Genomic DNA, 16,620 nt, shown 5'->3' on the forward strand with positions numbered 1-16,620 from the left:
CGCTTTCTATGTGGAGAATCACCTCTTCTAGTAACTTCACCCCCTCGGGCTACCCTACCACTTCTAGTAACCCGACCATCCCTAGTTACCCACCCCCTCAGGCTACCCCATCCACCTCTAGTCACCCATCCGACCTCTTACCCCTAGGCATGAACTTGGCTACACCCCTGCAGCTACGCCACCCCACCTCTCCAGGACACCCATCCCACCAACCATGGCTCCCCCTACCCCGACCCCTATGGCTACCCTACCCCTTCTAGTAACTTCACCCCTCCAGCTACTCCATCCCCCTCTAGACTGCCCAACCCCTCCAGCTATCATACCCTTTCTAGTCTAAAGACTCCCTTGTAGCTAGTCACCCCCTTCAGCCAGTCTCTAGGCTACCTACAGGACAAGATGGTCTAGAGACCCGCTTCTGCTTGCCAGGTGTTGTGGAGATTCACTTGTGTTGATTGCTCCTGGATCGGCCATATTGGCAGACAATTCTCGACTCACTATTTGTCCCAATCCATCGTCGAGACTGAAGGACTCATATTCTGAAATGGAAGCCACACCATGCTCTGTAATTTACAACATTGACAACAGTGCACTAATCATCACTACCAGATTACAAATTCGATAAATGACAAATCTTATCATTGTCTCAGAGCTTGACTGTCGTAAGCTTATGTTAAACTATGGGACTTACAATAACCTTAGCGCTACGACTGTCTTAATCCTATGTTAAACTATGGAACTTACGATCGCCTGAGGGGATACGACTGTCTTAAGCCTATGTTAAACTATGGAACTTACGATCACCTTAGCGCTACGACTGTCTTAATCCTATGTTAAACTATGGAACTTACGATCACCTTAGTGTTACGACTGTCTTAAGCCTATGTTAAACTATGGAACTTACGATCACCTTAGCGTTACGACTGTCTTAAGCCTATGTTAAACTATGGAACTTATGATCACCTTAGCTACGACTGTCGTAAGCTTATGTCAAACTATGGAACTTACGATCATCTTAGCGCTACGACTGTCTTAAGCCTATGTTAAACTATGGAACTTACGATCACCTTAGCTACGACTGTTGTAAGCCTATGTTAAACTATGGGACTTACGATCACCTATAGAGCGTTAAGATCATTCTGTGGAACGGGGCCTAGAGTTATCAAATTATTCAATGAAAATACTGTATTAATCTTTCATTCTTTATATATTATATGCTGGATAGCATGGTAGACTATTAATACTTTCTACTCATTTATGCCTTGATACTGTAATCATCAAAAAATAAGATTTGATATTTTATCGTAAAGGTAATCAGTATTTTGATGATAAACTGCACTTAAAAAGACAACAACATGTTTTCATTTTGGTTGACTTTGGCACTTTAATCAGCACAATTTGACAAAATTTATAAAATGTAACAATCATATATGAAACAAATTTCATAAGTCATACATAACATCTTTGGCTGATTGCATATCAATTACACATTAGAACATTTAATACTGATGCCATGGCAACCATTAATGATGGCAATAAGTGGTGGGACAATACACCGATGCATCCGTGGATCGCGATATTTTACTTCCCGAACAAGAATCGATCACAGTCGCACACTAAGTAAAAAATATCGATTCATACCTTAAATGTTTACTTTAATGGCTGTTACACTGAACACTAATAAGTAGTGAAAATTAGCATTGAAAAAGTAAATATTTTCATCCGTTGCGTCATACTTGACACTGGCAGCTGTATTGGCCATCCTGTCTATGAAAAAGACGGCTTACACACCACAGATAAGAGCACATACAAAGCATCGTGATACATATCGGATCGTGATACATATCGGATCGTATAGTTGGTGTATCGTCCCAGCCCCAATGGCAATGTAATCACTATGAGTGACAACATGAATTACTGATTATGTTGATATTAAAATCATGATAAATGTTGATGAGATCAACCGATTTGTGTAAAAATTATGCAAATGATTATCAAATACCATTCAAAACAATCACAGCTGACAATAAGTCTTTGGAGCAACGAAATCACTGTGTAAAATTCAGCATTTGTACAACACACTGAAATGGTGGGCCATTATTAATGATTAATGAAAGTTTATGAAATCATTCATTGTTTGACACATATATAATATGGTATATAATCTATAATTTCCTACCAATCAATACAACATTGAATACATTCGGTGAGCAACTTGTGTAGAACATTAAGTGACTATATCGCATGGCAAAATACGCCTACATGACAACAATGGCTTGATATGTGGGTCTAACTAAAGCTAGATTTTTACTATTGGACACATTGGGTATGTTTACCCAAGTGATACCCTGGTGACCTCGTTAACCAGCCACCTTGATACCCAGGTGACCTCCTTAACCACCCACCTTGATACCCAGGTGACCTTGTTAACCAGCCACCTTGATACCCAGGTGACCTCATTTAACCAGCCACCTTGATACCCTGGTGACCTCGTTAACCACCCACCTTGATACCCAGGTGACCTCGATAACCAGCCACCTTGATACCCAGGTGACCTCGTTAACCAGCCACCTTGATACCCAGGTGACCTCATTTAACCAGCCACCTTGATACCCAGGTGACCTCATTTAACTAGCCACCTTGATAACAAGGTGACCTCATTTAACCAGCCACCTTGATACCCAGGTGACCTCGTTAACCAGCCACCTTGATACCCAGGTGACCTCATTTAACCAGCCACCTTGATACCCAGGTGACCTTGTTAACCAGCCACCTTGATACCTAGGTGACCTCGTTAACCAGCCACCTTGATAACAGGGTGACCTCATTTAACCAGCCACCTTGATACCCAGGTGATCTCGTTAACCAGCCACCTTGATACCCAGGTGACCTTGGTAACCAGCCACCTTGATACCCAGGTGACCTCGTTAACCAGCCACCTTGATAACAAGGTAACCTCATTTAACCAGCCACCTTGATACCCAGGTGACCTCATTTAACCAGCCACCTTGATACCCAGGTGACCTCATTTAACCAGCCACCTTGACACATTGGGTATGTTTAATTACATATGAAACATGCCATGCTAGAAAACATTTGACTGTTAACAGTCATACAATGATTATTGTGATCTAACCAAAACATTGTAACAATATGGCCATGATGCACAGCATCAATCCACCACCATCAACCATGTCCTTGGAAGCAGGGACCATTCATTATTCTCGAAAATCCCAGTCAAGGAATCAAATGCAGGGATTCAGCTGAAGCTTATTGGCAATGGAGCAAAGTCCATAACTTGGTTGTGATTATGGGGGAAGCCATCAGATTGTAGCAAATATGTGGTCACTAAAATTCGCAGATCTGAGGAACATCCTCATCCCTGCAAATGGGAATTTTGACATTTTGAAGTTTCGAAGAAGTCGTTATTTTGTTAACTACAGTAATTGTCCAAAAGTGAAACAGATATATTGTTGATAGATTTTGACCAGTTTTATCAGGCAACTCGAGGCCAATAACGTCATGATGTCCAGGTTACTTCAATACTAGCCACCTTGATACCCAGGTGACCTCGTTAACCAGCCACCTTGATACCCAGGTGACCTCGTTAACCAGCCATCTTGATACCCAGGTGACCTTGTTAACCAGCCACCTTGATACCCAGGTGACCATGTTAACCAGCCACCTTGATATCCAGGTGACCTTGTTCACCAGCCACCTTGATACCCAGGTGACCTCATTTAACCAGCCACCTTGATACCAACGTGACCTCATTTAACCAGCCACCTTGATACCCAGGTGACCTCGATAACCAGCCACCTTGACACCCAAGTGACCTCATTTAACCAGCCACCTTGATACCCAGGTGACCTTGTTAACCAGCCACCTTGATAAAAAGGTGACCTTGTTAACCAGCCACCTTGATACCCAGGTGACCTTGTTAACCAGCCACCTTGTACCCAGGTGACCTCATTTAACCAGCCATCTTGATAACAAGGTGACCTCATTATCAAAAGGACCTCAACACCCAGAAGGGCCAAGAAAGCATAGGAGACGAAACTATTGCAATCATTGTAAAAATAATACAAATAATAACGTTTATTGTTTTTTAAAATGAAAGAAAAAAAGATGCAGCCACAGAGGTCCTGTTGTAATCTTGCCAAAAAATTAATCAGAGGAGCCTGAGATTAAACTTCTGGAGCTAAAAACACTCTGGGGCCTGTTTTTACTTACAGAAAAACCACACAGACTGTCACATCAAAACTACATAATATATTGAGAAAGTATCAAAATGCACAAGAAGTGGGACGCGAGACAGAAACTAAGGCAAGCAAGCAGGACTTTGCCCTGAACACTTCCCTCGGTGAAGGCCTGCTACACAGTTCATCAAGCACATGCTGTGAAGATGTGTGATTTGTTCAGTCGTTGAGCTCATGAGCAACTTCCTCCTGTCTACAACCCACTTCCTTGCTAGCATCTCATCCCAGGCAGATACAGAGCAGGATCAGATGCAGTGAGTCACTAGTAGTATAATCCAGGCCAGTCTGTTGCCATGGTTACTGTGACTTCCTGTCAGCCTTAGTCAAGTACAACATACTTCATGTTGATACGGGTAATATTCATTCAGGGTAAAACATGTAAAAAAATATATTATTACCCCTGTAGATAATGATCAAACCGTTGTGGAAGTTCTCAACTTTTATCTAAAAACATATATATATTATAAAGTTGATTTTCACCTATCAAAGCACAGCCAATCTATGAATTTGATTCACTTCAATAAAGTCTACAATGTAACAAGATCCAGATCAGTGTCCGAAATAACTGTCTGCCCACCTGCCCGTGGTTGGTAACATTTTTGTCGGGAAGTGTTCCTCCACCTGCCCGACTGTCTGGCAGATAATTTAAAGACTACTATCATATTCAGACATATTATAACTCCTTGTAGAATTTCAAGTAATTTTTTGCATCATTTCAACAGGATCATGATGCGATTTGTCTCTTATTTTTGCAATTTTTCAATATTAATGCTGAATGTGGGCAGGTAACGTTGAAGATGGGCAGGTAACATTGAACATGGGCAATTGAGAAGATGAGAAATTGAAATTGAAATTGATAAAACTGACAGTAATATAAACATAGAAAACAGTTTTGCTTTGTTCAAACAGGACTATCTACAAACACCAAGGACTAGTGAAATAAGGTCTACACCGTCCTCATGACTAGTCTTAAAAAATTCGACACTGACTATTTTTAAAAAAACTTGACATTGACTAGTCTTAAAAAAACTTGACATTTTCTAAGTTTGTCAAGGTCGAATTTGCTGGCTGATTCCTGACTATGATACAGCGGAGCGCTGTAAAGTACATGTCAATTGATTCACATGACTAGTCTAACATCCCCTGTCCCAATATGAGAGCAATTCACACACTAATATGCATGAAGTATAATTCACTATATAGCACAAGTCTAGCAGAATTGCAGTTTGATCCGCAATCTGTCATAGATCTCCTAAAGCCAAGAGATGCACTAGCGAAGGCAAAACTAACTCTATGTCTGAGAGATGGACAGCTACTCGAACAACCAGAGCAACCAAGGATAAAATTGAAATTATATCAATATACGAAAATAATCATATCAATGCAAAAACAGAAATTATGTGAACACCAAACTCACAATAGATATGTGTACCCTTCTCACACACAGGAGTCCCAAAGAGGGACAGGTCAGCCGAAATTGCTTAGGCAGAAGGCGACCTCTTAAACACTTAATACAACTACAACAACAACAACAACAACAACAACAACAACGTCTAGCAGAGACATCCAAAACAAGCAGATCAATGTGAAATGTAAAATATATCTACATGAAGGTAAAAATCATTTCACATCATCATAAAAAAGACAAGTTATCTACAAGTCAAACATCGGATCTTTGTAAATGTAGTTAACTTGAACATGTTTCTACTGCTAGTACATTGTACGAGACCAAGGTTTGAGCTGGTTCATGTGTTAACAGTCTTCAGATTTTCCATCTGACATCAACAAGTTTTCAGGGATTTCAAGCTGGTCCAATTGTCATATATTTACTCTAAACATTCACAGCATTGCCTTCCTTACTATACAAGTAATGGATGAAATGCAGGGAAGACTGTGTCAGTTCGTATCACTCCTTGATAGGATGGTGTTCCACAACTCTGATGATGATTTTAGCTTTTCTGTTTAAAAATAACTTTTAGAAGTGAAGATTTATAGTTAGGAGTTGGAAAACGTCACAAAATTGAAGGAAGTAATTTGTTATCTGACAAAAAAGTTAGGACACTATTTAAAGACAAGGCTAAAAGTGTAAATGTCACTTATACCCCGACTTCGACTCCAACATATTCTAACTTCAAAACAGGAAAAAGCAATATTTTCTCAGAAAATCCACTTATCAAAATCCCACTTTGCACTGCACCCCTCTTATTAGTATAGTGAGTGAGTGAGTATGGTTTTACGCCGCTTTTAGCAATATTCCAGCAATATCACGGCGGGGGGACACCAGAAATGGGCTTCACACATTGTACCCATGTCGGTAATCGAACCCGGGTCTTCGGCGTGACGAGCGAACGCTTTAACCACTAGGCTACCCGACCGCCCCTTATTAGTATAGAAACTGTACCCTCAATTGGAAAAGAATCCATGAAGTAGTTTTCAAGTTAGAGTTTGCACAAATGTTGAAGTAAAATACAAACTAAAAACATAAACAAAACCATACTTTCTCAGAAACATCAAATTTTGCACTGCACCTCTTCTATTAGTATGGAAACTGCTTGCTAAATGTAAAAAGAATCCATGCAGTAGTTTTCAAGTTGTAGCCCGCGCAAATGTTTAAGTAAAAAAATTCTAAGTAAAAAAAATAGTATTTTTAAAAAAAAAACCAAATAGTGAAATCAAACTTACACTGCAGTTCTCCTATTGGTATAGAAAGTGAGTGAGTGAGTTTGGTTTAACGCCGCTTTTAACAGTATTCCAGTTATATCAGGGCGTGTCAGTTTAATGTGGGAGGAAAGCCCGAAGTGATGCAGGTCTCAGACGTTTACCACTTCAGTGAAACCCACGAGCACGGGTATGGTGCTGACAAACCTAGAAACATAATCGGGGTGAATCGGAAATTCGAACCCACAATCATAGGTTTCTGGCGTGCCCAAGGGACGCAACTCTGCAAAAAGAATCGCGGCGCCTTAGACGACTAGGCCACCCGTGCCCCCTGGTATAGAAAGTGTTAACCAAGTTCGAAAAGAATCTATAAAGTAGTTTTCAAATTATAGGTTGCACAAAACAATGTTGGATGGACGGACAGAATTCCTTGGCATAACTATATACCCCCTCCCGTTTATGTCCGGGGTATAATAAACAGAGGCCTCCTACATTAAACATTGACATATGACAGTTTTAGAGTTAGAGATTTCAATGTATATTGCAACAGCTTTTCAACGTTGATACTTTACCCATACAAATTTATAAAAATGATACTAAATCAGTGATTACCTGCCACAGAATTGTTTACACGTATTAAGAGTACTACGGTAAAGATGGAAAATGAGGCAGAAATAAATTAATAAATTTTAATGAATCAGCCTGGTTCATATATAGCAACCTTATTCGACGTAATAAGCGCCCAGGGGGCTCTCAAAATTATAAAAAGGGGGCTCTTATTAGAATATAGTTTTGGTAAGAAAAAAAACAACAGAGTTAATATTGTGGTTTATGCTGACAGCCTAATATGATACCAAAAAAAGTCTGTGTGTATTATACACGACAGATATATTTTCAAGAATTTAAATGCCCATAATCAATGGTGCAAATAACACTTGAGTGCGTATTATGAACGAATAAATAAATCTTGTGTACACTGATCAATCGAAAATAAACCGTGTTTGTGTATATATTCAAGAATATTTCTGTTATCTAAAGTGTGCAGTGAAGCCGTCTTATTGCTGATAGTCATTTTTGAGACATAAATGCAAAGTTAATTACGACCAAAGACCACTTACATTTTTCGCATTTGATTAACGCTCGCGTTAATTTCAAGATTTACAGTATATTAAGATATCCTGATACTGTAGACCCCTCTATGTAGAGCTCAGATCAGTTCAGAGAACAAGGTATTGGACCTCCCACAACCTGGCCCCAGCATCACAAAGCCATCTTAGTTGCCTGCTCAGCTCCCTGTCACGTTTGATATTGTGATAATAATGACAGCAAGTACCATGACCATGACAGCAAGTACCATGACCATGACAGCAAGTACCATGACCATGACAGCAAGTACCATGACCATGACAGCAAGTACCATGAAACAGCAACTCAATCAACAGGTGACACATGTACAGATAACAAAAATATATTCGAAAAGGATATTTCTAAAACCGTAATTTGCATTTTCATATGTAAGTATTTATGCCACTGATGAAAAGGACGGAGTTTAACTGAGAAACTACTGATTATGCAGAAAAACCAGGACATGACTGCCAATAGAACATGCGATACGTTGCTTGTGTCAGACAAAATCTGAAAATGTTTGCAAGAAAGGTAAAATGTTTAAAATATTGACAAAAAATTCAAATTTAAGAATCAATCATGTATGTTTATCAAACATGTAAAACAAAGAGTTCAGTTAAAATAAGAGTATGTAAACTTTATAAAAATATAGAAACATGATAAAGGGTTCTACAATGTTAAATATAAAGTCATTTCATCTGCTAAAATTAGGACATAGTTTAAACATGATCAGTACATTAAAATGAAAATTGTTCAATACAGAACAGAGAGATGTGTCCGATGAATAATATACTATGAATGACATACAGAATGTGACTGCAAGATATTGAACTGTATGTTTACAACAGGGGAGGGTGAGTCTAGGTCTCCACTTCACTGTATGTATACAACAGGGGAGGGTGAGTCTAGGTCTCCACTTCACTGTATGTTCACAACAGGGGAGGGTGAGTATAGGTCTCCACTTCACTGTATGTATACAACAGGGGAGGGTGAGTCTAGGTCTCCACTTCACTGTATGTTCACAACAGGGGAGGGTGAGTCTAGGTCTCCACTTCACTGTATGTATACAACAGGGGAGGGTGAGTCTAGGTCTCCACTTCACTGTATGTTCACAACAGGGGAGGGTGAGTCTAGGTCTCCACTTCACTGTATGTTCACAACAGGGGAGGGTGAGTCTAGGTCTCCACTTCACTGTATGTTCACAACAGGGGAGGGTGAGTCTAGGTCTCCACTTCACTGTATGTATACAACAGGGGAGGGTGAGTCTAGGTCTCCACTTCACTGTATGTTCACAACAGGGGAGGGTGAGTCTAGGTCACCACTTCACTGTATGTATACAACAGGGGAGGGTGAGTCTAGGTCTCCACTTCACTGTATGTTCACAACAGGGGAGGGTGAGTCTAGGTCTCCACTTCACTGTATGTTCACAACAGGGGAGGGTGAGTCTAGGTCTCCACTTCACTGTATGTTCACAACAGGGGAGGGTGAGTCTAGGTCTCCACTTCACTGTATGTATACAACAGGAGAGGGTGAGTCTACCTCTTATCTCACTGATACCACTAGGTTGTAGTAAGCAACCCAGTCAATACAGTACAGGGACTTAGCATACATGCTTGTTATCATGATTATCCATGCCCTTTGAATGTTACAAAGTTTAATTGTGTTATACACATATCAAGGTCTTGAAAATGACACATAGTCAGTCGACATCAGGAAGAAGTTTAGAATTTTTTAAACCTGGCTATTTTGGACCTCTTGACACATCCAACTTTACTCTCTCAGTGGAGCTGACTGTATGAAAGATAATACTGTGAAACATGTTCATCCAGACACAGCCAAAATGATCAAGATGGACATGTTTCTATCACAAACATAATACATATCTGCACTGATGAGGACCCATTAATCAACGTGTTTGTAATACAATAATATTACCTACTAAAGGACACAAACCACCAAAGAACATGTTCCCATGGCAACAATATCCAACACATTCAACACTTCAATAATTGTTACTATGATGATTGGTTTCTGAATGTGGGCATATTACAGTGGTCATATCCCGATGGTCATATTCAATGGTCATATTCCAGTGGTTATATCCATTGGTCATATTCCAGTGATCATATCCATTGGTCATTTTCCAGTGGTCATATTCCGGTGATCATATTCCAGTGGTCATACTCCAGTGGTTATATCCAATGGTCATATTCCTTTGGTTATATCCAATGCTCATATTCCAGTGGTTATATGCAGTGGTCATATTCCAGTGGTCATATCCAATGGTCATATTCCAGTGGTTATATCCAATGGTCATATTCCAGTGGTTATATCCAATGGTCATATTCAAGTGGTTATATCCAATGGTCATATTCCAGTGGTCATATTCCAGTGGTTATATCCAAAGGTCATATTCCAGTGGTTATATCCAATGGTCATATTCCAGTGGTTATATCCAATGGTCACATTCCAGTGGTCATATTCCAGTGGTTATATCCAAAGTTCATATTCCAGTGGTTATATCCAATGGTCATATTCCAGTGGTTATATACAATGGTCACATTCCAGTGGTCATATTCCAGTGGTTATATCCAATGGTCGTATTCCAGTGGTTATATCCAATGGTCATATTCCAGTGGTTATATCCAATGGTCGTATTCCAGTGCTTATATCCAATGGTCATATTCCAGTGGTCATATTCCAGTGGTTATATCCAATGGTCATATTCCAGTGGTTATATCCAATGGTCATATTCCAGTGGTTATATCCAATGGTCACATTCTAGTGGTCATATTCCAGTGGTTATATCTAATGGTCGTATTCCAGTGGTTATATCCAATGGTCACATTCCAGTGGTTATATCCAATGGTCGTATTCCAGTGGTTATATCCAATGGTCATATTCCAGTGGTTATATCCAATGGTCGTATTCCAGTGGTTATATCCAATGGTCATATTCCAGTGGTTATATCCAATGGTCGTATTCCAGTGGTTATATCCAATGGTCATATTCCAGTGGTTATATCCAATGGCCGTATTCCAGTGGATATCCAATGGTCATATTCCAGTGGATATCCAATGGTCACATTCCAGTGGGCAAATCAAAGAGAGCAGAGTACAAGCCACATCACTATGATGGATGTTACCATTGCTACTGTGTTTACTTTGGAAGTTGGGAAGAGGGTCAAGTTTGAGAGAGGGTAAAATGAAGTCTTACATTTGAGGTACTTATACAGATGGACTCATGGCAGTACTGTGCAGCATCATGACTAGAGGAATATTCATTCCATACGTTCTATCAGTCCAAAGACTTTTCACAAATTGAAAGTCAAATGATTATGGCCCAAATACATTTGCTCTCTTATGCTATGAAGGGGTTGTACAGAATCTGTCAATGATAATGAACAGGTGGATCTGAATATATATGCATATATATTATATTATTGATATTCAGCAGATTTGGCAAGATGTAAGAAAAGCTGCCTGATCATGCTGACCTACAGTTTTGAGCTGAAGAAACCTAGTTAACCACTAGTTAACTCACTTGAAGACAATAAATGAGAATATTAACTACTAGTTAACTCTCTTAAAGACAAATATGTGAATAATAACCACTCATTAACTCTCTTAAAGACAAATATGTGAATAATAACCACTCATTAACTCTCTTAAAGACAAAAATGTGAATCATAACTACTAGTTAACTCTTTCGAAGACAAAAATGTGACTAATAACCATTAGTTAACTCTCTTCAAGAAAAAAATGTGACTAATAACCACTAGTTAACTCTCTTGACGACAAAAATGTGAATAATAACCACTAGTTAACTCTCTCGGAGATAAAAATGTGACTTATAACCACTAGATAACTCTCTTGAAGACAAATATGTGAATAGTAACTACTAGTTAACTCTCTCGGAGACAAAATGTGAATAATAACCACTAGTTAACTCTCTTTAAGACAAATATGTGAATAATAACCTCTCATTAACTCTCTTAAAGACAAAAATGTGAATAATAACTACTAGTTAACTCTTTCGAAGACAAAAATGTGACTAATAACCATTAGTTAACTCTCTTCAAGAAAAAAATGTGACTAAAAACCACTAGTTAACTCTCTTGACGACAAAAATGTGAATAATAACCACTAGTTAACTCTCTCGGAGATAAAAATGTGAATAATAACCACTAGTTAACTCTCTCGGAGATAAAAATGTGACTTATAACCACTAGATAACTCTCTTGAAGACAAATATGTGAATAGTAACCACTAGTTAACTCTCTCGGAGACAAAAATGTTAATAATAACCACTAGTTAACTCTCTCAGAGACAAAAATGTGAATAATAACCACTAGTTAACTCTCTTGAAGACAAATATGTGAATAATAACCACTCATTAACTCTCTCGGAGACAAAAATGTGAATAATAACCACTAGTTAACTCTCTTGAAGACAAATATGTGAATAATAACCACTCATTAACTCTCTCGGAGACAAAAATGTTAATAATAACCACTAGTTAACTCTCTTGAAGACAAATATGTGAATAATAACCATTCATTAACTCTCTCGGAGACAAAAATGTGAATAATAACCACTAGTTAACTCTCTTGAAGACAAATATGTGAATAATAACCACTCATTAACTCTCTCGGAGACAAAAATGTTAATAATAACCACTAGTTAACTCTCTTGAAGACAAATATGTGAATAATAACCACTCATTAACTCTCTCGGAGGCAAAAATGTGAATAATAACCACTAGTTAACTCTCTTGAAGACAAAATTGTGAATAATAAGTGAACTTTGTTTAGTTAATGTCAATAATAATGTTAATAAGGCTAAAAAAATAATAGTCTTGGTTCTCAGGCACTGCCCGCATCATCACGTTTCATTTTTATTTCCATTTTTAAAAAACAAACAAAAATCCTTAAATATTCAAAGACCAACAGTAGTCAAATACTGTATTCCAGTACTTTAACCATCAAGGAATACATTTATATAGGGAGGCCCTTTCCCAGGTTTAGGGAAAACAACTGTTTATTTGGTTAAATACTAGTTTGAACAACCCCACCCCACCCCATCCCCCCCAAAAAAGAAGAAAAAAAAAAGGACCACCCGCCAGCACTATATTTTCAAAAGTCATTGTGTGAGAAACAATTCTTTAATTTTTTTAAGCCTAACCTTTAGAAACCTCGCTTGGACAAAGAAAAGTGAATGATTACAAACCAGTGAATCTCAAGCTCAAGAAAACTGACTAGGACATGGAATTGTCAAACTCCGAAAGGACAAATATTGTCATTTATCCCATGGCTCCTGCTGTAGCTTGCAACACAAACCCGTTGTGCCCAAAACATTCACTCATACATCTGTTGATATCATATAACCACAGCCACATTATGATGATTCTGATAGCCATGTGTTGGTTAAAGCAACTTCATGGAAAGACAAAAAACTACAGGTTGCATGTTTCCATATAGATGGGTTTAACATCATTTTGAAGTTTATCAGTTAGCATGATTATACGAAGTCATGTTTTATTAATGTGGGAGGCAAGTCCCAACCATCTTCCCGAGGCAAGAGAGTTAACTGACTTTAAAAGTTCAGTTCCCACCCTTGCGGAACTAGGCTGGAATTCCTGGGCTCAATCATAGCGCCACCAGTGGCTATTACAAGTTATGTCCCTTCTAAGCCTCTTCTATGGACCAATCAGATTCCACCCTTTGTATCACTTGCATTTGCTTCAAACAAAATGGCGGCATCAAGTCAAGACAATCTGACCGATAATCAAGAGATACATATTGTGATAAAACAGGTCTTACATCGCAAAGTGCATCAAATCATGTCAGCACCTTAATTAAAAACATGAAAAGATTTGGAAAATATCTATTGAGAACGGGTTGGCTGTGCACATGCTTTGCAAATCCTGCAATCGAGCGAAATCTGCATGACAGTTTACGAACCGGATTTCGATTTCATTGGCGATTTTGATCGGACTATGCATAGACTCGTTAGTCCAGCCAAAGTATAACCCAATAATACCAGCCTAGTTCGGCAAGGGTGGTAACTTGACTTTCATACTCAGTTAATTCCCTTGCCTTGGAAAAGATGGTCCAACTGGCTATCTCATAATGTCAGGGTGTGAGTATCTAACCTCACAGAGCACATTTCCAGTCCTAGTAGTCTATTTGAAACTGTTCTACTATGGAGCCATTGCTGGACGGGGGGAGGTCTATACCTTTCGACACGGGTCTCCGCGGCGGCAGCAGGAAGAGGATGGAGAGAGACATCAGCATGTGCCACACGCTGTGTGTGTACATATAGTTCTCCTGGGTCTCGAAGAAGGAAAACACTACCAGCCCAGCACCGGCTAACAGGAACCCTGGGAGAAGGAACTTGATGTACCGCCATTTGGACGGAAAACAGGTTCGACGCTTGAACCAGACTCTGGCCTGGAATATTAAACAGGCAAAATGTTCATGACCACTGTCTCCCTATAATGTTATCTCAGTGACCTTGACCTTCTACTGAAGGCTATGGATATTGGCAATAAAACAATGATCATTACAAAGTTAATGTTTGGTTGTAATCAATTTTTTATCATTAAAAGAGTTTCCAATCTCATTAAAATCAGATCTTGGTTCTCGCTACGGCTAAACAAAGATCTGAGGACATCCCATGAGGGATCACGTCAGAACGACCTTTCATCTGACCAATCAGAATGTCGCTTACCACATCATGAAAGTCACAGTCGGAATGTAATTTCTAATCATGCAATCTCGAAAACTTTAACACAGGGTATTCCGAACGATAGTTACGGGTTTAACGACTGAATCCATACAATCTAGACCACATATTTGCCATTCCAGAATGTTCTTTTGTTCAGGTTTCAAATTTTTAGTTGAGAATTTGTCAAAATATGTTTCGAAGCGTTGTAGCCAATTTGAAATCAGTGCCGTAAAGCATGAGAAAGTCGACTTCTTGTCAGTCCTTCCATTGGTCAGTCAAAATTCACGCAAGGTCGTTCTGACGTGACCCGTAATGGGATGTCCTCAGATCTTTGTTTAGCAATAGCGAGAACTAGGATCTGATTTTAATGAGATTGAAAAGTTTCATACCTTTACATTTCTTAAAAGTGACTTTGATATTGTTCTGATCAGGCCAAAAATAGGACCTAGCTCTCCAACAGTACTGTTTCATTTGTACAAGACATCCACGCAACCAAGTCACCTCCTATGACAAACATACCAAAAAACCCATGGGATACGCCTAGGATTAGAATACAGAAGCATATGTTTGTTTGTTTGTTCGTTTGTTGTATGTTCAACGACACACTCGGCAATATCCCAGCTATGTGACGACTGCCTGTAAATAAGAGTCTGGACCAGACAATCCAGTGATCTATATTGTGAGCATAACAACCAAGTCACACAGCCTGACCACCTGATCCATTTTGTTGTTGTTTGTTGTTTAACGCCACACTCAGCAATATTCCAGCTATATGACGGTGGTCTGTAAATAATCGAGTCTGGACCAGACAATCCAGTGATTGACATCATGAGCATCGATTGAAGCAATTGGGATATGATGACATGCATCAACCAAGTCAGTGAGCCTGACCACATGATCCCGTTAGTCGCCTCTTACGACAAGCATAGTAGCCTTTTACAGCAAGCATGGGTTGCTGAAGACCTATTCTACCCCGGATCTTCACGGGACGATCCATTTGGTGACACTTATGACAAGCATAAGTTGCTGGGGACTACTTCCAACCTGGAATCCCCAGAGAGGAGTAGCATATTGTGACAGCAGCATCCAAAGTTCCATGGCACTTTCATAGTCAATACAATTCAAACATATCTTACCCATGAAATAAGTAGTATCAAAATGCCACCACCAATGGGAAGTACGGACTCCCACAGGCCGTGTCTGTCGAAGTCCATCATTACAGAGATGCAGAGCACTCCCAGCATGTGCAGCAGCGAGCGTAGCTGTGGGTGCAGGCGCGACATCGCCATCAGTGTCATCCAGAAGGACATGATGGAGCCCATGAAGTCAGCGTAGCTGAGGGTGTCGTACTTCATGATGCACAGGATGTAGATCTTGCTGCTGTCACAGGCGTGGTAGAACTGTACACAGAAACAAGAGTGAGTGAGTGAGTGAGTGAGTGGGTGGGTGGGTGGGTGGGTGAGTGAGTGAGTGAGTGAGTGAGTGAGTGAGTGAGTGAGTGAGTGAGTGAGTGAGTGAGTGAGTGAGTGAGTGAGTGAGTGAGTGAGTGGGTCATAGTTCATGATGCACAGGATGTAGATCTTGCTGTTGTGGAAAGTGTGGCCAAACTTAGCACGGAAACAAATTTATAGCAAGGGTTGAGTTTCATGCCACTTTGTATCCCAGTATCTGAGTTACAAGTTGGCGTTTCAGCTTGAGTGGGTGCAAGAGTGAGTGAGTGAGTGAGTGGGTGGGTGGGTGCAAGAGTGAGTGGGTGGGTGCAAGAGTGAGTGAGTGAGTGGGTGCATGAGTGGTTGCATGAGTGGTTGCAAGAGTGAGTGAGTGGGTGCAAGAGTGAGTGAGTGAGTGAGTGA

At 39.7% G+C, this 16,620-nt stretch overlaps 1 protein-coding gene across 1 annotated transcript in view; it reads right to left on the reverse strand.

The window, feature by feature from the left end:
* Positions 1-312: 312 nt before the first annotated feature.
* Positions 313-16,620, reverse strand: part of LOC139478756 (post-GPI attachment to proteins factor 6-like) — a 38,837-nt gene continuing 22,529 nt past the window's right edge. Inside the window, exons 10-12 of the mRNA XM_071261369.1 lie at positions 15,904-16,167; positions 14,277-14,490; positions 313-536 (exon numbers count right to left, since the gene is read on the reverse strand). Of these exons, the coding sequence (XP_071117470.1) occupies positions 385-536; positions 14,277-14,490; positions 15,904-16,167 (630 nt within the window). The 3' untranslated portion in view covers positions 313-384. The remainder of the gene's footprint in view (positions 537-14,276; positions 14,491-15,903; positions 16,168-16,620) is intronic.

The sequence above is a fragment of the Haliotis cracherodii genome, unplaced genomic scaffold, assembly GCF_022045235.1.
Source record: "Haliotis cracherodii isolate W230 unplaced genomic scaffold, xgHalCrac1.p SCAF_4, whole genome shotgun sequence".
NCBI lineage: Eukaryota > Metazoa > Mollusca > Gastropoda > Lepetellida > Haliotidae > Haliotis > Haliotis cracherodii.